Genomic DNA, 22,070 nt, shown 5'->3' with positions numbered 1-22,070 from the left:
CCAGATGGAAATGTTAGACCAGAGCACTATGCAACGCATTGCAACGGCCCCCAAAAAACGCCCTTTTTCTTTGCGTTTCTAGCAACTAATTTCTAGCAACCCGTTTCTATTGACTCGTTTCTTGCAACTCGTCTCTTGCGACTCGACCAAACCAGAGCTAAAATGTGACAATCATCCTGCCTTCCCACTCACCGTTTGCCGGTATGGGTGGGAGCTTGGTGCCGAGGACCGGGGCCGTCGGGTGTCCGGCCCACCGACACGAGTCCCTCACCGTCTTCAGCTTCTCCTTCTTCAGATGCTCCAGGCGTCGGCTGGTATCGAACTGCTTCCGGAAGTGGAGACCCAGCACCGCCACGCCCCCGCCGGTGTACCCGTCACACCCCAGGGCCTCCATGTAGGGCGGGTCGTCCAGGGCGCTGAGGTCCCCCAGGCTTCCCCCGCTGAGCGCCGCCATCTCTACTCCACTGTCATTGTTGGTGGCGCTGCCAAGCGGTGATGGTTCGCTGCTGCATGATGACTGACCGCCAGGGCTGGACTGATACATCTACGAGGACATGAAGAGACGTTAGAGAACTGTTTGTCCTGGATAAACAGTTTCCAGAACAGAAGTGGAGCAGCGGTTAACGTGGACATCTTTTATCCTCCCCCGGCTTAATTGTAAATAACGAGTGTTTTTCTAGGGGGATGGGGTGAAGAGGTGGGGGGGCACCACAGATTACAGGCCGTCTTAGTCCGTCTGTGAATTAGAAATGTGCAGAATGAAACGCTGCCTGAGCGCCGAGGCTGATCATCTCGAGATGTGATCACGTTTCTACAAAATAAATCTCATTTAGGTGAGCAGGACGCTCTGCTTGTCACAGCGACTTGTTTCAGTTAGATTAACAGTAAAGACGTTTTCTCTCTTTCACCTTTCATCTTTTAGTTTTATCATGTACTTATTGTATTTCCTGCACACTGGTAATTCATTTGTTATATATTGTTCAACCCTGAAAATAATCCCCCGTATATCTCTGTAACAACGGTTCCATGCTTCTCTCTCGGTTTCCTCGCAGACTCTTAATATATTCGCTGATAAAAGCCGTCTTGATCACGGCGTGATAGTTTGCACAGAGCGCCACAACCAATTCCCAAAGTTTGAATATTAATCCTGCAGCGTCTTTTATCTCTGACAGGTGTGTGATAGGTCTCCACTGTAGGTTTAACTGGCTGTGTGAAGGAGCAGGGACTCACACGGTGTCAGAGACGACATGCAGAGCGAGTGTTTCATCGGTAAAATGATAAACCTCTGTTCAGTATGACCAACATATAGATACAGTCCTAATGATACAAGTATTCTTAAAAAGTAATCTGTACAAACAAAATATATTTGCCATTAAATGTACGCAAAAGATAATAAAAATGTTACAACTCTTTTCTCTATTCTGAAGGAACGTCTCAGACATCTTAACTAATTAAAAGAAATAATACAGAAATAATCTATTGTATTAAATAAATGATTGAAATATTATATAAATAATTCCAAATAAATTTTAAAATTGAAAAATAATTGCTAAAAATGTATAAATAAAGGGGTGAATTAAATAGGGAAGTGAATAAAAACAAATAAATAATGAATAAAGAAACAAATCAATCATATTTAATCAACAAATCAAGGACTATATTTATTTTGTATTTTATATTTTAGTACATTTAATGGCATATTGATTTATCTATCAAGTCATGTTTTTATTTGTTTTCTTTGCCAGCTTCAAGCCTCCATACATATATACAGTTTGATTCCAAAATATTATACAATTATATAATATTATTTAATATTGTACTTTATTAGTAAACATGATTTTATCATTTATTTATTGTTTTATTTAATGGGCAAAATTAAAATGTTTATCAATTTAGAGATTATTTTTAAATGTACTATTGAAGGAATCAGCATTTCTCTGATTGTCATTATATTAAAACAAGAATACTTCCTCATTTTTTTATTGGCCATTATCTCTTTTTGGAATGAAAATATTTATTTGATGGAGTAAAATGGATAAAAGATGGTTGAAGACATGATAATAAGCCACAGGTGAGCTCACCTGAGTAAGGTCTGTCCATAAGGAAAGTCAGAAAAAGGAGAGAAGTGAAGATCATCAAGCAGCAAGAAGAAGAAAAGTCAGAATAAAGAGGCGTGTTGTTGTTATTGAAGGACAGATGGACTACAAGTAAACACTGGAGGTTAATCCCGTCAAAATAAAAGTCTCTTTAGTGGCGTTAGTCCTCGTTCTTACCACAGAGGTCTCCGTCTTGATGTTCTTGACGGTCAGGTAGTCCTCCACGCCTCTGGGGGAGCCGTTCTCCGACATCTTGTCCTCCCTGTGGAGTTGGTCTCGGTTCCCCGCCTCGTTCTCGCCGTTCTCCCTCGGCGGCCTCGGCGGCAGGTCGGACCGCTGCTTCTTGGTGACGTGGGCCTCGGGGCCGTGGACCGTCTTCACGTGCTTCCTGAGGGAGCTGGGGTCCGTGTAGCGCTTCGTACAACCGGGGATCTTACATACGTAGGGTTTCTACGGAAACAGAAATGTACGGACAGGGGTTAAAGGTTGTGTCTGAGGTTGTCATTTATAGTATTATTATTATTATACCATCTTTTCTTAAACCTAACTAAGTATTTTGGGGCCTAATCCTGACTTGACGTTTATTTTAAAAAGACTGTATTCATAAAGTTGCAGACTTTTGTAGGAAAATGCACAAAAATGAGGACTGAACTTCTTCATAAGACATCTTTAAAACTGTTGATTTGTTGCTGTAGTAAAAGTAATGATCGCTGCTATGAGTCACTAAGACTTAAGGGCTGAAAAATCCCCCAAAACTACATCAAAGTTCATCTGGATTTACTCATTTTTTTAAACAAACTCAGTAAAACATCTGAATAATTTGGAGCTGGTTCCGTTTTTATTCTAGACATCGTTATTTTTTGGTTAGTCGTCATTTTGCTCATCAATCAATCAGAGCTTTGTAATAAAGAATGTGGAAGACTGATCAGTTTTGTGTGAGTGTGTGTGTGTGTGCATGTATATATTATGTGTGTGTGTGTGTGTGTTTCGTTCCCTGTGATGGATAAGCAGCGTTGTTTTCTGAAAAGCTTCCAGGTTTCATTTTGTATTCGCCGTCTGCAGGTGGTCTCACTCAGTGGGACCGAGGAGGAGGAGGAGGAGGGAAGGGGGTAGGCATGATTCGCCCTAATGCATTGTGGGCTGTCGTGCTCATTAACTCTACACCTCATTATTTACACACATATTCACACCTGCATGGAGGCAAACGATGGGTTTCCTGGAATTGAGGGGAAAGAAATGTGGGACAATGACGACGATGAACTCAGTGTTTCATCTCCTCGGCTCTTTAAGAGTCAGTGTGAGGTTTAATAAAAGTCTGTGTGAGGTTTAATAAAAGTCTGTGTGAGGTTTAATAAAGGTCTGTGTGAGGTTTAATAAAGGTCTGTGTGAGGTTTAATAAGAGTTAATAAGTCTCTGAGTTCTCAGTGTGTGAGGATCACCTCGTTGGAGTGGGTCCGGTTCTGGTGCTTGGCCCGGTCCGAGGCGTTGGAGAAGGCTTTGTTGCAGCCCTCGTGCTCGCAGACGTACGGTTTCTCTCCGGTGTGAGAGCGCAGATGAGTTTTCAGGTTCTCCAGACGGGAGTAGGCCTTAGAGCAGCCCTCGAACTGCAGCGGGACGGAGAAAGAACAAGTTCTAATGTTAAATATAAAGGGTTTTAAACATCAAAATGTGACGCTTTCTGATTTGACAATATTTTAAAATCATGTGTAGAACACATTAAAGCGAGACTACTTTTTAACAAATTAAAGATGAATTAATAAGCAGGAAAAACAAAACATTTTCAACAATTTGTCGAAAAATAATACATTTATTTAACCAGAAAATAATCTGCAGATGGATTGATATGGAAAATAATCAGCATTATGAGAATATTCGGGTAATTCTCATATTTGCTCCAGTTTCATTCTTTCATTTAAACACTTTCTTGTTAAATCTATGAACAAACATTTCAAAATTTCTGCCAATTTGTGGACAGAATAATCATCTAATCCAGAAAACAATCTGCAGATGGATTGATATTGAAAATAATCCGCATTACTACTACTTTTATTTTTGAATGGACAGATTTTTAGTTGTCTAATTTTCATATTTGCTCCAGTTTTATTCTTTCATTTAAACCTTTTCTTGTTAAATCTATGAACAGATGTTGATCTTTTTTATTATAATGTCCAAAATAATCCAGTTAAAAACCTGCTGCAGTAAAAGTCTCTCTAAACTCTGTGTTCTATGTTTTATTGACACAAACAAAGAGATCTTCCTCTCCGTCCTCCCGGGACTGTTGGTGTGTGTTTACTGACGGTATCTGTGGAACATGCGTGTGCAGAAACATGTACGGTGTTTAGAGAGTGTGAGCGGCCGCCCTCCGGGGGCCCGTCGGGGGCCCGTCGGGGGCGTCCGGGTTCATCCGTTACCCACCGTGCACTTGTGTGGTTTCTCCCCCGTGTGCCGCCGCATGTGAACCACCAGCATGTACTGAGCTTTGAAGGGCTTCTGCTCCCGAGAACAGTCCTCCCAGCGGCACACGAACTCCTTCTTCTCTCCGTGGATGTGGTCATTATTGATGTGCTGTGGGACGCACACACACACACACACACACACACACACACACACACACACACACACACACACACACACACACACACACACACACACACACACACACACACACACACACACACACACACACACACACACTGATGTGAGAGGTTTTCTGCAGAGAGTTGTCCACTAAGAGCCTCTCATGTTGTTCTCGGACGGGGTTTTCTGCAGGAATCCATCTTATGAGGGTGAATCTCAGAGGGACGCTGCAGCAGAGAAGCTGTTGCACTAATTAGGACGGAGACGGTTCTTTTACTTCAGCGATGAAAGACGATGGAATCAACAGTGAAGTCAGAATATTCTCTGATTTATCAGTAACGTCTGTTAAAGTTTTATCTTTATTGTAAAAAACTGCCAGCGCAGTAAAAATATTTCACTACTATTTTCTAAAATAAAGTAGATTTTTCTTGATGCTACTGAAACAACTTGCCTTATCTTATTATAACATTATTATTATTATTATTATTATTATTATTATTCTGTCTTTTTTCCTGACCTGAATCCCCTTCCTTGTCACAAATAGTAAAGTTTATAGGACTCAATTTTAGACAAAGATAATTAGATTGCAGTGCAGAACAGTCACCTTCTCATCATGTAAATTTAGTCTGTAATTTAGTCCTAAAATCTCTATTTTCTAAAGGAACATTTTAGAAATGTGAGCTGTCTTCCTGAGCCTTAGGACGTTAGCTTAGCTTAGCATAAAGACTAGAAACGGGTGGAAACCGTTAGCCTGGCGGTGGTTTATCATTTCTTTAATCCGTGCAGAGAAAAAAAGAAACAGTTTGTTTTTTAAAGGGAGTCACATTCTGGGACTATTTCTTGTCGTATCCCTCCGCCCAGCACTAAACCTCAGATATAATCTGTGAGCACAGGTTTTGGTTTCTGCAGAGGATTAATCGGACCAAACCTGGCAACCTCTAAAACTTCCTACTCTGCATGTTACGTCGCTTTGTAGCAGCAGAAGTAGAAGAAGAAGAAGAAGAAAAAGAAGAAGAAGAAGAAGAAGAAGAGGGCGCTGTTCCTCCAGAGCACACAGAGTGAAATCTCTCTGCAGAGCTGAGACATGTCGATGTTTATCCTGAAATCTACAGAGAACCTCTGGAGGAGACGACAGGAAGTAAAGCAGTTTATGGGAAATGTGGTTTTCATCTGAGAGCAAACAAAGTGTAACAATACTGGAGGCCTCAAGTGTTTACAGGAATCAGTTCAAAGCATCAGAACCATGAATCAGTCCGAGGTGTCCCCCTCACTAATCCCTCCCCCTCCTCCCCCTTTCTCTCTCTCTGCTTCACTGGAAGGGAGGAATGCTTAAGACTCTTTAACTGACACTCTGCTTGTTGTTAAGAAGAGAAATCCCTAAAAAATAGAACATAAAATATTAAAGGGAGAATTCAGAGGCGGCTTTCTGATCTCGACCTTTTGAACAACAAGTTTGAGGAAGAAAACTTACTAGAAAAATCTAGAAAGGTTTTCTTTGAATGCACATTAAAATAATATATATTTTCGGATGATCTCATCTGAAATACATAATCAATTTGTTTCAAGGTAACTGTTCTTTTTCAGGTAAAGACAACTGACATTTACAAGTAAAGACAACTTACGATTGCAAGTTAAGTTAACTTCATTTTGCTAGTAAATTTAAGTCGACTGTATTTGCATAATTAAGTTGAATTCACTTGCAAAATTATGTTGATTTTACTTTAAAAAATCAAGTGATTTTACTTTAAAAAATCAAGTGTTTCTTCCTTACAAATTAAGTTAGTTTACTTGCAAAATTATGTTGATTTTACTTGGTATTTCTTTGTTTATTTTACTTGAAAAATGAATCTGACTTTACTTGGAAAATGAATTTGTTATGCACAAAACATTAATTCGATGTATAAGAATTTGATGCAAAAAGTTGCCTTAATTTTATAAAGTAGAGAAAGCCGTTTATTTGTTTTTCATAAATCTGTCAGAAGTTTCATTCAGTCTTTGTGTTTTTTCGTGTAGTTTCACATCATTTTCTCCAGATTCTCGTGTTTGAACGTCTCCAGATGTTCAGCCCGTGTTGTCGTTTAGAGTGTGTACTGTTCTCACAGACGCTTTAGTGTGTATTTGTATCACAGACGGACACACACTCACGTGCACCAGCTGCTCCTGCGTGTCGTACTCGTTGCTGCAGCCGACCCAGTGGCAGTTGGTCTCGTAGACGGCCTCGGGCTCCTGCTTACACTCGTCCCGGTCCCCGTCCTCCTTCAGGTCCAGAAGGCTGCCGTGATGGTTCTGTGGAGGGAACGGATCAAAAAGCTTCCTCTCAGAAGGAGCTGGATCATGTGGATCATGTGGAACATGTGGATCATGTGGAACATGTGGAACAGTTTACGGCGCTGTTTGTTCACGTGTTTCACCTGATGTGAACACCAGAGACAGTAAATTACAGACTGAGTCCATCATGCTTCACTGCACTTAAACATTTGTTTGGACAACCTTGGACTTGTGTTTAGGACTCCTGGTCCTCTTTGTAATTAAGAACCTCAACCATCCCACAACCAGATCTCTGTGATTCTGGTTCTGGTGAGATCAGAGTCAACGTCTGCAGGTCAGGACGCTAAAACTAAATATCTACTTTAAAAAGTCTTAAAAATGCCAGAAACACACGATGCTTTCAACAAGTATCATCCGTAGAACCGCTCTTTGAGGACAAAATGTCCTCACTGATGTTCCAAAAAAAGTTTTAGCTTTCTAAGAATGTCCTCTCTTTCTAAAAATGTTTTCTCTCTTTCCAAATATTATCCAAACTTTCTAAAACATCCCCACTTTGCAAAAATTTCCCAACTTTCTCAACATGTCCTCACTAATGTTCCAAAAACATCCTGCTCTTGTTCTTTATTTCCCAAAAAATCATAAAGTTCCCAACTGTCCCAACTGTTTCAACAAGTGTCTTTACTTTCTAAAAATATTTCTTAATTTTCCAAAATGTTTCACTCTCAAACACAAAACCTTCCAAAAATGTCCTCACTTTCCAAAGTGTCCTTATTTTCTAAAAATGTGCTCACTTCTCTCAACTGTCCCAAGTTTCTAAAAATTTGTTTTTTTTAAATGTCCTCGATTTAAAAAAGTTTTCACTCCCACAAAATGTCTTAATTTTTCAAAAAATGTCCTCACTTTAAAAAAACGTTATCACTCCCTCAATATGTCCTCAATTTGAAAAAAATGTAGGACTTTTTTAAAATGACATTACTTTCTAAGAAATTTGTGATTTTCCATAAATGTCCTCTCTTTTTAAAAGTTTTTTTTATTTCCTATAAATGTCCTCACTTTGAAAAAATGTCCTTGCTTCCTTGAAGTGTCCCAAAATGTCCTCACTTTCCCAAAAAGTTTTCAGTTCCTAGAAATGTCCTCACTTTGAAAAATGTCCTCACTTTGAAAAAATGTCCTCACTTCCCTCGAGTGTCCCAGGTTTCCGAAAATGTCCTAATATTCCAAAAATACCAACTGGACCTTCCAAAGACATTTTCTCTTTCCTTGCATGGACTCAAATGTCCAAACTCTAAGAAACCAACCTTTTTCAATTTCAAAGAAATGTCCTCACTGACCGTCTAACACTCAGTTTGTCCTCACAGAGACATTTGTATTTAATATGTTTGCATTTGTGAGACAGAAGCTGACACACAGCCGGCTTCCTGTACGCCTCCTCACCCACACACACACACACACACACACCTCCACACACACCTACAACGTGCTGACTGCAGCATGTTTGTCTCTGCGCCGCGCTCGCTCGCTATCTTCATCAATTGTGGAGGCCCCCAGACGCCGGCGCTCCGCCGTCCTCATGCATCACAGACGGACCGCCTCGCTATCGGAGGGGAGACGCAAATTTGTCAAAAGAAAGAAAAAGGCTCCTCAGATGACAATAAAGCCCGCACGATATTTCATGAAAATGAAGTGCTCTGGCACAGTTTACAGTAACGGGGGAGAGGGGGAGAGAGAGAGCAGAGATGGTATCATCGGGGGTTTTCTGTCTCCCAGACGTCTTCCTACAGGACGGTCACAGGAGGCCACGAGTCATCACGGATCAGGACGACATCACTTTACACGTGTGACCTCCTCGCTTCTCTAAACTGTTTAAATAAAACTAAACAAAATGTCCTCGTTATATAAAGAAATTCCAAAATGTCTTTTCTTACCAAAACATCAAACCTCTCCTCTCTTGAAACAATGTTTTGACTCCAAAATGTCTTCATTGTTTCTCTCTTTCCAAATATTATCCCAACCTTCTAAAACATCCTGACTTTCTCAAAACTGTCTTCACTTAACAAAAATTTAAACTTAAAAAATGTCTTTAATTACCAAAATATCAAAACTGTCCTCTGGTGACAATGTTTCCACTTTCTAAAATGACTTGATGTTTCAAGAAATATCCACAGTTTCCAAACATGTTCTGCATTCCCAAAATATCCTCTTTCCAAACATAAACTCAACTTTCTAAAACATCCAAACTCTTCTTTACTTTCCAAAATGTTCTCCATAAATATGTCCAAATTACAAAATGTCTTGAATTACCAAAATATCAAAACAGTTTTCTCTTGAGACAATGTTTTCACTTTCAAAATGTTTTCATGTCCCTCTGACTTTAGAAACATGTCCATTATCAAATTATGCAAATTGTCCTCTTTCCAATTAAAATGCCCTGATTTTACAAAATGTCCTTGTCATTCACAAAAAAAATTCCAGATTTTCCAAAATATCTTAAATAACCAAAATATCTAAAAACTGTCCTCTCTTGAGAAAATGTTTTCACTTTCTTTAATGTTCTCTTTCAAAATAAATTCCTGACTTTCCAAGAAATGCCAAGAAAGAAAATGAATAAATGTCCCCACTTTACAAAAAGTTCTCACTGATTTAGCAAAATGTCAAAAGTGAAATCCTGACTTAACCAAAAATGTCCTCACTTTCAAAAACTACCTCAAAAATTCCTCCAAAGTCTCCACTTTTTAAAATGTCTCATTGTCTTTATCAGACAATTGTTACTAATATTATTTAATATAATTTCCTTCTTGAATTAAAAACAATCGTTGAAAGTCAATCTTTGCATATTTTAACCTAATTTATTAAAACCAGCTCTGATCTGAAGTTTCTCTCCAAAGAATAAATTCACTAAAAAAGTAGTGACGTTTTGTTTTCTTACCGGTGAACAAGGGGACAGCGACCTCAGTCCCTCTGCCTCCGTCTTGACCTTTGACCTCTTGGTGATCGTGGGGTCGACGGTGCTGCTGACTGCCGAGTCTCCTCCGTGGTTCTGAGGAGAGGAGGAGTGACTGATGAAGATCGATCCGATCAAACAGAAACGTCTCACTTCTTTTGTGGATTATAGGTTTATGATTTCATAGAAATAGAGACGGATCTTCTTGTTGACGTTCACACGTTTGATTTAATGCTGAGTCACAGATTTATGCTGTGAGTGGAGGGTTTGACTCAGACTCATCTGAATTACTAATATATATTTATATTTATATTAAATATTTAATTAAATTAAATGACATATTACGTAACGTTACAGTATATATAAATATTTTTTTAATTTATTTAAATTATATTAAATTCAATTAAATAATATTATTTTTTCTGTTTCCTTTTTTTTTTTTTAATTAAAAAAAAAAATATATATATATATATCTATAAAGAATGTTTCAACCTGATTCTAATATAAAATATATGTCTATACAAAAAAGATTAAAGCAGCTCGCAATATTTCTTTTTCAGAAATATTTTTATAAAAGTTTATTCTTTTTTTAATTCACAGTATGAAGAAAAATGTATTTTAGAGAAATAGATTCTGATAAACGTTGATTTGAGCACATGAATAAAATGAAAGTGTCTCTTTACCTTTGACTGCAGGTCACCGTTGTGGACGGAGGCCGACAGCGAGCAGAGGCCGAGGCCCGACTGGCGAGCGGAGAAAGTGGGCGGAGTCTGGAGGAGAGGCGGAGCGTGGCCGAAGGCGCTGAGCCCTCGCTGCTGGGAGAGAAGCTGCTGGTACGCCATCGGGTTGAGGGGGTGAGGGAAGGGGAAGGAAGGGCTGCAAGGAGACGAGGAGGAAGGAGACATGATGGTCAGATTTAGCTCGGAAGGGCAATAAGGAAGTTGGGAAGAGGAGGAGAAAGCAGGAGGTGGAGAATTAAGGCAGAGGAAAGGAAATAAGGATGTAGGGAAGGAAATTAGAGGATAGGGGACAAAGGTTGAAGGTATGAAAGGGAGTGGGGGGGATGGTGAAGAGATGAGGAGGTAGAGAAAGGAAATGAGAAAGGATTAGGGATGGAAGGAAAGGAAAGAAGAGGAAAGGGAAGGTAGGATGCGGGGGGAGGTAGGTAAGGAAAGAGGACAGTACTGTAGGAAAGACATTTGGGAGGGAAGGACAAAAGTTAGTGAAAGAAATTAGGAGGTAGGGAGGAAAAAATGTGTGAAGGAAAGAAACCTTAAGAGGAGGTACAGAAGGGAAAAGGGAGGTAGAGAAGGAAAGGAGGAAGTAGGAAAGAGAGCTGAGGAAATAAATGATGAGTTAGGAAACCTCAGGAGGAGGGAGAGAAGGAAAGGAGAAGCAAGGGAGGTAAGAGGAGAAAGAAGGCGATAGGTAAGGGGACGGATGGATGGTGTGGAAGAAAAGGAATTAAGAAGGAAATGAGATGACAAGGAAGGAAACATTGTGAAGGGGAAATACTTTAAGGGGTAGGAAGCAACACAAGGAGGTATCAAAGGAAAGATGGGATTGGGAAACAAATGAGGAAGAGGAGAAAAGTAAAAGAAAGTAGGGAAAAAAGCAGGTAGGGAAGGAAATCAAGAGGGAGAGTAGGAAAGAGATTTAAGGAAATAAATGATGAAATGGTGAAGGAAAGACGAAGCAAGGGAACATAGAAGGGAGGTATTAGGAGGACTAGGAGGACTGATGAAGGCTGAACAGGAGGCTGTGGTGTCTCCTCAGATGGTCTACCTGAGCCCCCCCACCGACAGGTGTCCGTAGGAGCTGCTGGCGGCGGAGCCGGAGCGCGAGCTGTTGATGTAGGCGACCAGCGAGCTGGGCGACGTCCGGATCATCGTCTGCAGGTCGATGCTGGCGTCCGACAGCGGAGACACGGACAGAGCACGCTTCCTGTTCAGACGGGGCGCCAGTCTGGGGCCGGAGAACCGGGACACTGAGGACACAGGTGAGGGGACAACGGGGTCACTACGCCGCAGAAAGTAGTCCCAGCTGAGGGACTATTTAATGACGACTCCTGGTATTTAAATTATAAAAATTATAAAATAATTTATTAAAAATTGAAATAAAAACAAAAATTACAATTAAAAACAATAACCATAATAATAATAATTATTATTATTATATAATAATAATAATAATAATAATGATGATGATATTATTATTATAATACAAGAATAATAATCATAATCATGATAAATATTATTATTTAATATTGTTTTTATTATTATAATTATTATTATATTTATTTGTATATTACATATAATTTAATTTAAACATTTCAAATAACAATAATACAAATCTTATTACATTTATTTGTATGTCATATTTCCTACTCACTATATAGCTCAAAGGTCTGTGCACTTAAAAATAAATAAAAACAGAAACTTATCACAAATAAAAAATACTAAAAGTGGCAGAGAGAAAGCATTTACACTACAAACTTACATTTAAAGTTTCTTCAGATTCTCAAATTTCAACAGATGAAAAAATAACTGGAAGACATTTTAATAAAATAAAGTGTTTAAATGCATAAAAGCTCATTTGAAAGAAGCATGTTGGACATAAAGTGCAGCTATAAAAGAAAAGCTCCCATTAACATAAAGGGTTACTCTTTAATGTCTAAATAAAATAAGATTTATTTATTGGGTTAGACAATGTAATAAAATGACAAACCCTAAAATGAACTCTTAGAACACATGCAGCGACCTCCATTAAGCCTCAGACCAAACAAATCAATTAACTGCAGATAAACATCAGCGTCTGGTTTTGTGCCTCGTGATGTTTAATGAGGGCAATTTACAAAGAATTGATTTCAAACTGCGAGAAAATATATGCAGAGAGATCGGATCGATGTCTGAAATGTAAATTCAGATGACGACTCGAAACATAAACGTGGAGAACTTCCCACTAATCAATCAGTCTAAAAGTGGGAAAGGAAGCTGGTATTTTTGCTTCCTAATGGATTAGAATTAAGAATTCTGAAGAACAGGCCTCTTTTTAATTTAAATAGTTGATCAGTGAAGTTAATAAATGTACTTTTAGATCAATACAACCGATATTAAACGCTTATATTATATCAGAGGAGACTAGTTTCCAATCAGACACAAAGCAGGAAGTGAGTTTTAACTGGGAACAAATCATGCATTTAATGTTCTTTTGCTTTCTTAATTTTGCAGCCTGTTTGTGCAGCTTTAAATTCATGTTTTGTGATCTGTGTTTGTGCATTAAAGTCAGCTCTGCTCGTTAAATCATCAACGTAACGCTGAATGAAATCTACCTAAATATTTCCCTCATGATCTGTTCTGATCAGTGTTAATGTGCAAATAAATGTAGAACAGAAGAAGAAGACTGCTGGTTAGAAAACATGGATGTGAATGCAGGTTTTAAAATGTTTAAAAAGACAAAAGGAAAAGTTTCTGAGGAAGTTGAATGTGGGTTTTTTTATGCCAAAACCAGCTGAAAGTGATAAACTGATGCTCCCATAGTCCTCTGCAGGATTTAGATTTAAAATGCAAACACATGAGAAATATGACTTTATCTTAATAATGAAGGTCCTGGTTCAAAACAATGAAGAAGATGAGATTAATGCTTGTCTTTTAACCAGTGAAAGCCACATTATTATTAGTATTATTCATAATTGTTGATTTATTTAATAAACTATCATCATCTGGGGGAGAATTTTCTTGCTTTTCTTGCAGAAAAAACAGATTTTATCTCTGAGTTTTCATTTGATGCTTGAAATCAAATAACCGAGTTAAAGGCACGTTAAAAGTAATTTAACACGCCTCGTTCAGACTCTTAAAACTTAAAGTGTACTTCATAACGTCTCCTTAAAAACTCCTCAGGGTCCCTTTAAACCCGTCCACATCCTGACACCTTTGGTTTGGGTTTCTAAGAATCCCCTCTGCTCTCTAACACGTGTCTCTAAATGCCCGTCTGCGTCCTGGGACGTCTGGAGTCTGAATGATAACGAATCCACCACAGACGTTACCGCTCTTCCCCCGGTGCCATGGGACGCTAATATGGACATTTAAGCAGCTAAAAAGTTGAGACGGAGCTCCGGCTGACGGTGGTGTGTGTGTGTGTGTGTGTGTGTGTGTGTGTGTGTGTGTGTGTGTGTGTGTGTGTGTGTGGTGTGTGTGTGGGGTGGGTGTTGGGGGCGGTGCAGGTGTAGAGGATCAGGTGTGTGTTTTTTGGAAGCAGCCGTATTCATCTCTGTTACTTCCTCTCTCCTCTGGGGAGACGTGTTTATTAATGTGCCACTTCCTCTGATAAATGGACCAATGGAGGAGCTCCGCTGCACCTCCTCCTCCTCCTCCTCCTCTGTGATTTATATCAGGGAGTGTGTGTGTATGTGTGTGTTTGTGTGTGTGCACGCTGCAGCCCCCAAGGCTCTCGGAGCCGCTGTGGTCCGACTCTAACTGGACTGTTTGAAACCAGAAGGTTGACGGTTCAAACGATGCCACAGCTGCTGGGAAACATTTTGTGGAGAGAAGAAGAGGAAGAAGGAGAAGGAGAAGGAGACTATGACTAAGAGGAGGAAGAAGAAGAAGGAGACCATGACTAAGAGGAAGAAGAAGAAGAAGGAGAAGAAGAGACGATGACTAAGAAGAAGAAGAGGAAGAAGAAGAAGAAGAGACGATGACTAAGAAGAAGAGGAAATGCTCCGTCCTCCTTGCCGGTGTTTTCATGTCACAAATATTGTGCATGACTCACTCTTTTTCTAAACTTGCACAAGAACGATAAGTTGCAAATGAAACACATGCAGCTTAGTTTAAAACTTTAAATTTACCTCTGAGGGAAACTTTTCCTGCAACTAAAAGTATGATACTTCAGCTGTGTGCAAAAACATACTAACTTTAGAGAGTGTTACTACAGTTAATACTATGTTCTGTATGTTGAATATGTTTTCCTGCAGCTGTTGGTTTTTGCATGAAAATCTTCTTGCACAGAGGTGAAACTGTTTTAACCTTTAGACTAAACACACTCTGATAAAAAGAAAAGCAGCTCCTCTCTAAGTCCAGTTAGATCTCTCGAGCTTTCCTCCCTCTCCTCTGGATGTGCAGAGCAGTAAACTTTCTTTTCCCACAGCTTTCTGTGAATAACTTAACAATGACATTCCTGGAGAGTCGGAGGCAGAGCGTGCTCTCCGTTAGTTTCTGGCCTCGGCGCCTGCAGAGTGTTCGGGTCGGCTGGAGGTTTCTGACAGCTTAACGGAGACGGTTTGTTGGCTCGTTGTCAGAGCTGAACCGCTGAGCTCTGCATGCAGCAGCTTCGGTTTGATCTCTGGTCTATAAAGACGAGGTTTAACCTTCTTTTAGCTTCAGTCCGGACCAACAAGTCCGGAGTCTACAGGTGCGTTTATTCCAGAGAAGAAGAGCGGAAACATTGGATTTAAATGCTACTTTCTTTCTGTTTATCAAATGTGCACTTAAAGCAAAAGGCCGATCACAACCCTGAACAGGAAGTGTCCCTCCACCAGAGGAGCAGGACGGATGACGTTCCTCTCTCTGGTGTTCATCACCAGGAGTTCCCCTCAGACACCGCCTCCCTTTTAAGGTTCTTTAAAGAGCACAGCGTCGGATCAAAGTCGGCGTTTATTAAGAACAAGAAGCCCGACGACGGCGTGCACAAGGAGTCCCGGCTCAGGGTCGGCCGTTTGAAGATGTTGGACATGAAATATGCATGCAGGCTTTTTTCCTGTGATCTTTGTTTCATCGTTTCATCACCTGATGGGAGTTTCATTCTCCCTAATCACTGTGAGAGCAGCTCATTGGACAGTCTGAGGACAACCTGACTAAACACCTGCAGGAGACGAGCTGGTCGTCTTCAGTCGCTCGGCTCTCGTGCAGAGAATTTCAAACACAGCTTTGATAAGTTACAGAACATAAAAGGCCGTCTTTGCAGTTTTTCTGACCTGGAACACCTGCAACATGTTTCTGAAATGCAGCAAATCAAATCTCTCCTGGTCAACGCCCAGTTACCTCAGCGACAACAATAAAGGAAATGCAGAAAATGAATCTGAATTCAAGCTGCTCAAATGTGAGGGGTTGAGCTTTTTCTCTGTTTTCTACAACAGAAAACTGAAGATCATTCGGTTTAATTAAAAGACCATAATGGGCATTTTCTGATTCCTAATTTCTTGCTCAATCAAAGCCAATTAAAAGATAATGAATATAAGTGTGAGTTGCAGTCATGGATGACTTTTCAAGATGTGAACTCAAGACACAAAACATGCAACCAGACGACCAAAACCAGGAGCTGAAGACTCACCGTCGATGGGGGTGATGTAGTCAGACAGGTGGGCCCCGCCGGTGGCCCCGCCCCCCTGCATGAGCAGCTCGCCGTAGGGGCTCCGGTGGCTCGCCATCAGGTGGTAATACTCAGCCGGACTCGCCCCGGGAGGAGGAGGAGGGAGGCCGAAGAGCCCTCGCTCTTTTAAATGCTCGTGGGCCACTGAGGAGGAAGAAGAGGAGGAGGGTTAGGAAAGGATGCAGGGAAGGAGTTTAAACACTGAATGGAGACGGGTGAGTTCATGCTGAGGGGATCCATGAAAGGACTTAAGGGTCGGGGGCGGGGTCGCGGATGTTCAGCGGCCCGTGGAGGTGATCCCACCCCTCCCCCACCTCCAGGCCTCCGTTTCCTCACTCTCAGCAGGAAAACAGCATCTCTGCTCTGAAGACGCTGCAGTCTGGTTTTGAAATGACTCACTTCCTCCTCACTACTACGTTTAAAATGCACGTCTTATTCTACGTTTTAGTTCGGAAACTCTGGGTTTGTGTTGTAGTGCGGACGGGAAGAAACGTAGACTTTTGAAAACATAAGGTAGACACCCGTGTTCACTTCCTGATTGGTCACGCCGCCAGAAGAAAACGTTGGTGACCTTGTTGTCTTTACTAGCAGCTGCTGTTTAGTTAAATTCTGCATTTTATATTTCTACTACTGCCGGAGGACTTTGCTTTTCTTATTGATGCTTATTTTGTTCTGCACAACTATTGTGAAGTTCACAAAGAAACTGTAAAGGAACAAAAGCATAAATGCTCTCCAGGACGTAAGAAACTTCAGCCACTAGCAGAGCTACGAGTGAGAACAGACAACCACGAAACCAAAGGAAACAAGTTTAATGACCCATAATCTAGTAACTAAATGAGGGAAATATAGAAATATATATATATATATATATATATATATATATATATATGTCGTATTTCCTGTAACAAAGCAACCAATGGACTTCCTGTTTACCCCGGCACCCGTATGCCCAGTTTACGTGAAACCCGTCTGAAACGCTGAGTTCAGACGGAGAAAACTAAATCGTAGTCGTGTGGATGAAGCCTGAGAATCACTCCACCTTTCTCCTGGAGACGCCGGTCTGCAAACCAAACGCCCCCACCTTTCTTCTAAGTGATCTTTCAGACCACATTGAGGTCCCTGAGCAGATGGTTCCTGAAGTATCTGAACCTAAAGAATCACATTCCACCTTTAAAGAAGTTGTAGATGATGAAGAAGGAGGAAGAAGATAAAAAGCGAGGTCACCTGGAACATAAAACTCTATTTGCATTCCCTCCGCCGTACTTTTCTATCACGGCCTCGTCTCTTATTTAAGTTTAAAAGCGTCGCCACATTACCGCCGACAGACGGTAAAAGAAGATTTATACGCCGTCCGCCCGCCGCGCTGCAATCTGTTATTGTAATTCAGCGCTGAGGGAGGAACTGTCATCACCTTGGTGTAATTTAAAGGAGCGGATAAGTATTTCTGTTATCAAGCTTTCAACAATCCATAGTGTTTGGATGCAGCCACTTTATTACAGTCATGCGTTTACGCTGTTTAGACAGAATAAACAGTTAAGATTTGTTTTAAAAATCAACTCCATAAGCAGTAAGTTAAATCAAATAATATTACAAAAAAATATTATTTTTACATCTTAGATTCTTCACTTTAAATTATATAAAGAGGCAAAAATAAATCTAATAAATTAAAGAAAAGGCAGAAAAAGGAGCTTAATTTTGTGCAAAAATCATCTTTTTTATCCTTTTATTCATCTTGTGACCTCTTTAATTGGAGAAACCTTTGACTTACACAAAAAATATTGAATTTATATCAAAAAGAGATTAAAACAATGAAAAGAAAATGTGAACGCAGATTTAAAAATGTGAAAAGAGCACATGATATTTGTGTAAAAATCTTTTTTATACTTTTATTCATCTTGTGACGTCTTTAATTGGAGAGACCTTTTGACTTGCACAATAAATAATTAACTTATATCAAATAGAGATTTTAGCAATGAAAAGAAAAGGTGGATTTAAAACATTTGAATTGTAGAACTGTGAAAAGTGCACATATATTTGTGTTAAAACTGGACTAAAATAATCTGAAGTTTGACAAAAACAGCCTCTTTTTACCCAGATTTAATTTTTCTCAGAACCAATGCAGCCTGTGAAACTCTACAGAGAAGTTCCTGATGAGTTTTATGTCAGAATTGATCAGAATAATCAATCAGAGGAGAGATAATCACAGCACTGGACTCACGGTCGGCGGGGCTGAGGCCTCTGGCCGCTGAGATCATGGAGAGGGTCGGGCTGCCGTGCACGGAGCGGAGGTAGTGCTCCATGTGGGGGTGGACGTACGGGTGAGGAGGGCTGAAGGGGGAGTCACCCGTCGCCACGGCGCCCGGTGAGAGGCGGATCAGGGAGATATCGGAGATGACGGGGCTGCCGGACAAACCGGGGCTGAAAAAAGAAAGAGAGAGAGAGGAGGGAAAGAAAAGAGGTCAATAAATGAGATGTGTAGATCCAAACCTACACTTTAAAAAGATTCAGTCATGCTTTTGTTTGGGGACTACTTTTAACGGCGGAGGGTTATGAGACAATTGGTAGCATAGCAAGAAACACAGACATGAGAGGTGTTTAGCCTCTTTCTGTTGTTTTGTGTCTCTTTGTAGTCTTTTTGTGTATCTTTGTGGTTGTTAGGCTCCTTTTCATTCTTGTGGTGGGTCTTTTTGGTCTGTTTGTGTATTTTTTGCAGCTTATTAACATCTCTTTGTAATCGTTAAGTGGAACTTTATGGTCATTTTGTGTCTCTTTTTAGTTGTTTTGAGTCTCTTTGTAGTTGTTTTGTGTCTCTGTAGTCGTTTTGAGTCCATTTGCAGTTGTTTTGAATCTCTTTGTAGTTTTTTGGGTCCCTTTGGAGATGTTTTGTATCTCTTGGTAGTTGTTTTAAAGTGTCTGTAGTTTTTTTTTGGTCTCTTTGTTGTCATTCTGTGTCCCTTTGTAGTTGTTTGTCTCTTTGTAGTTGTTTTGACTCTCTTTGTAGTTTTTTGTATCTCTTTGTAGTTATTTAGAGTCTTGTCCTGGAAGGTACGCGTCTCTTTTAGTGATATTTTTCAGCTGTACCCTGTAGACCCAGTCATGTACATTTGTTGCTGTAGTGAGTGTTTGTATGTGGGATTGAGTCTGAATACACTACGGTGTGTTGATGATGATTAAGAAACAGTGAGGCTATCTGATGTGTTTTAACGCAGCTCTGATACTCTGAAAACCTGAAGACTTGAAATGCTTCGCCGTCAGCATGAAGCACGCTTTGACCACCTGAAGCTGCCTCACGCTCCCCAGTGATCCACCTGTAGACCTGATGCTCGTCTAACTGACAGGATTCTTACATATCTATAAATGAAAAACACATCAGACGTTCTAAACCCCCGCAGATGAAAGTGAATCCACCAGGTCATAAATCTCATACCTGACTGCTTCATTAAAAATACACATCCTCCATCATCATCTTCCCAACAAAGGCTTCAGCGCCTCGCAGACACATCGCCGGGTTGCATCACGACTGAAGCGGTGCGTTTCTTTCTCTCTGATTGTTCACCCAAAAAACATAATCGGCCCCACAGTCAGTGTGAAATATTAAAGCTCTCATCGTGTTACAGCCGGCAGGTGAATCCAGAACAACGTCCTTTGTTTACTGAGATAACAAGCTGCTCCAACAATCGCAGCCTGAGTGGTGTAAATATTTCTCTGTGCCGTAAAGGAGAGGGCACTTAAGAGCTGATGGAGGTGGATAAGTTATTTCATATTCAGATATTCAGAGAGGCTGCGGGCGAGTTTTCTGGGCTCGGCCTTTGGAGCGTATCCTGGTTCAGCAGAGACCAGACAGAGAGGGAGGGGTTCATATCCCGGGTTCATATCCCTGCATTCTCTCTCCTGTCCAGCAGGGGGCGACTCCTCTGGTTGTATAGAAGTCTATGAGAAAATGACTCTACTTCTCTCTTGATTTATTCCCTCAGTAAACATTGTAAACATGAGTTTATGGTCTCAATCTCTAGTTTCAAGTCTTCTTCAATACAGCATGATGTTCATTTAGTAAATGATGCTCCATTTAGAGTCAAACAGACCATAAAGCAGGGGATGCTTTAGGGCGGGGCTACACACTGATTGACAGGTCTCTAAGATTTGATTTACAACTTTAACCCTTTCACAGTGTGTTTTAACTTCATGAAAGTTAATTGGAAAATGTGTAACCCCACTCCTGTTGCGTAAAAACTAAAAAAGACGCCGACAATTAAAAACAAAGACGACAACCATAAAACCAGATGGCGACGACTAAAATCCAAAATGGCGACATCCTTTACCAAGATGGCCAAGGACCAAAAACCAAGTAGGCGACGGAAAAAAATAGAAAGACGATAACCAAAAACAAAGATTGCTTCGGCACAAAACGAAACTGCTTACTGCCAAAAAACAAGAAGACGCTGGCCAATAACAAAGTTGGCGACGGCCCAAAAAAACAAACCAATGTCTCCTGAGCTCACAAATTTTTAATGTTTTGAACCAGAACCTTCTGTATTTGGATAAAGTAGCTTGTGAGAAACAAGGACTGTCAGATGTTTAACAATATTGTAGATATATAGATATATATAAATATCAGATCTGACTCAGTGAAGGTGTCTCTTTAGCTCCTAGTTCTGTCTTGAAGGCTCACTTCCTGTCCCGCTCAGTCTGCAGACCAGCTGATTAACCCCGTCTCCGTTAGTTTAACAACCGTAGCAGCTGCTGACACCACGTGATTAACCTTAAAGAGGAGTGTGATGTGTTCAAACACACCGTTTGTACACCAAAAGTGTTGGATGTCTTTAGTTCAGTCATTAAAGGTATCACTTCATACATGTTTCTGCAGCTTTTAACCTGGAATTCAGTTATAAATGTCTTTATTAGCTCATTTAATCCAGACAGGAAGCACCACTACTCTTTAAAATCATCATAAACTCTTTGTTATGTTTGATTAGGTTCTCCATCTACTGGGCCAGTTACTGGTCTTACTGGCAGCAGGAGCTTTAACTGCTTATTTTATTGGAACAATAATTAAATTCAGTTTTATTTTCTGAAGATTTAAAACAAAGAAAAGCTGCAAATCATTCCGTCGGAGAATCTTTAAAATGTTTCATATGAAGAGATGAATCTTTCAGAGAAATGTGTGCAGGCCATTCCTCTGCATGCATCGAAAGCGTGTGTGTGTGTGTGTGTGTGTGTGTGTGTGTGTGTGTGTGTGTGTGTGTGTGTGTGTGTGTGTGTGTGTGTGTGTGTGTGTGTGTGTGTGTGTGTGTGTGTGTGTGTGTGTGTGTGTGTGTGTGTGTGTGTGTGTGTGATGAATTACAGTGTGACAGTGACTCTCGTCTCCGGTGTCGGGCTCAGGGAGCTCTCTGATTTAGATAAATCACGCCGTCCTGCGAGCGGCTGAATAAACTCCCTCTGTAGGTTTATGAGGAGCGGACGCCTCAAACTGAACAGTCTCTGTATATGTATGACCTACATACAAACAAACACATCACAGCGCTGCAAATCATGGCCTCCTTAAAAAGTCATTTCATCATCTCGTCCTGCTCCCCGACGGAGATGTCTCATGGAGGAACTCTTTGGGAACTTGTTTCTTTAATTCAAAATGTGGCCACATGAAAATAAATGCATGTTTGATTAGAGGAGGTTAAACTTCCTTCTTCACGGGAAACAAAACTATTTAGTAAGGATTAAAAAAACATGTTGTAGTTTGGATTAAAGTAACTACAGAAGTTGGTTAAATACAGAAGTTACGTGACACGTAAAATAACAACCGTGGTCCTCCTGAAGGAAAGACTGGT

General features: G+C 40.4%; 1 protein-coding gene across 1 annotated transcript in view; it reads right to left on the bottom strand.

The window, feature by feature from the left end:
- Positions 1 to 22,070, bottom strand: part of LOC129112000 (zinc finger protein GLI2-like) — a 50,289-nt gene that overhangs the window by 2,477 nt on the left and 25,742 nt on the right. The window contains exons 4-13 of the mRNA XM_054624172.1: positions 18,467 to 18,666; positions 16,210 to 16,392; positions 11,668 to 11,869; positions 10,566 to 10,758; positions 9,868 to 9,978; positions 6,819 to 6,959; positions 4,512 to 4,661; positions 3,536 to 3,700; positions 2,274 to 2,546; positions 193 to 544 (exon numbers count right to left, since the gene is read on the bottom strand). Coding sequence (XP_054480147.1) covers positions 193 to 544; positions 2,274 to 2,546; positions 3,536 to 3,700; positions 4,512 to 4,661; positions 6,819 to 6,959; positions 9,868 to 9,978; positions 10,566 to 10,758; positions 11,668 to 11,869; positions 16,210 to 16,392; positions 18,467 to 18,666 — 1,970 coding nt within the window. The remainder of the gene's footprint in view (positions 1 to 192; positions 545 to 2,273; positions 2,547 to 3,535; positions 3,701 to 4,511; positions 4,662 to 6,818; positions 6,960 to 9,867; positions 9,979 to 10,565; positions 10,759 to 11,667; positions 11,870 to 16,209; positions 16,393 to 18,466; positions 18,667 to 22,070) is intronic.

This window comes from Anoplopoma fimbria, chromosome 22 (assembly GCF_027596085.1).
Source record: "Anoplopoma fimbria isolate UVic2021 breed Golden Eagle Sablefish chromosome 22, Afim_UVic_2022, whole genome shotgun sequence".
Classification (NCBI taxonomy): Eukaryota; Metazoa; Chordata; class Actinopteri; order Perciformes; family Anoplopomatidae; genus Anoplopoma; species Anoplopoma fimbria.
The sequence above is the reverse complement of the archived record's forward strand: the minus strand, read 5'-3'. Positions and strand labels throughout refer to the sequence as shown.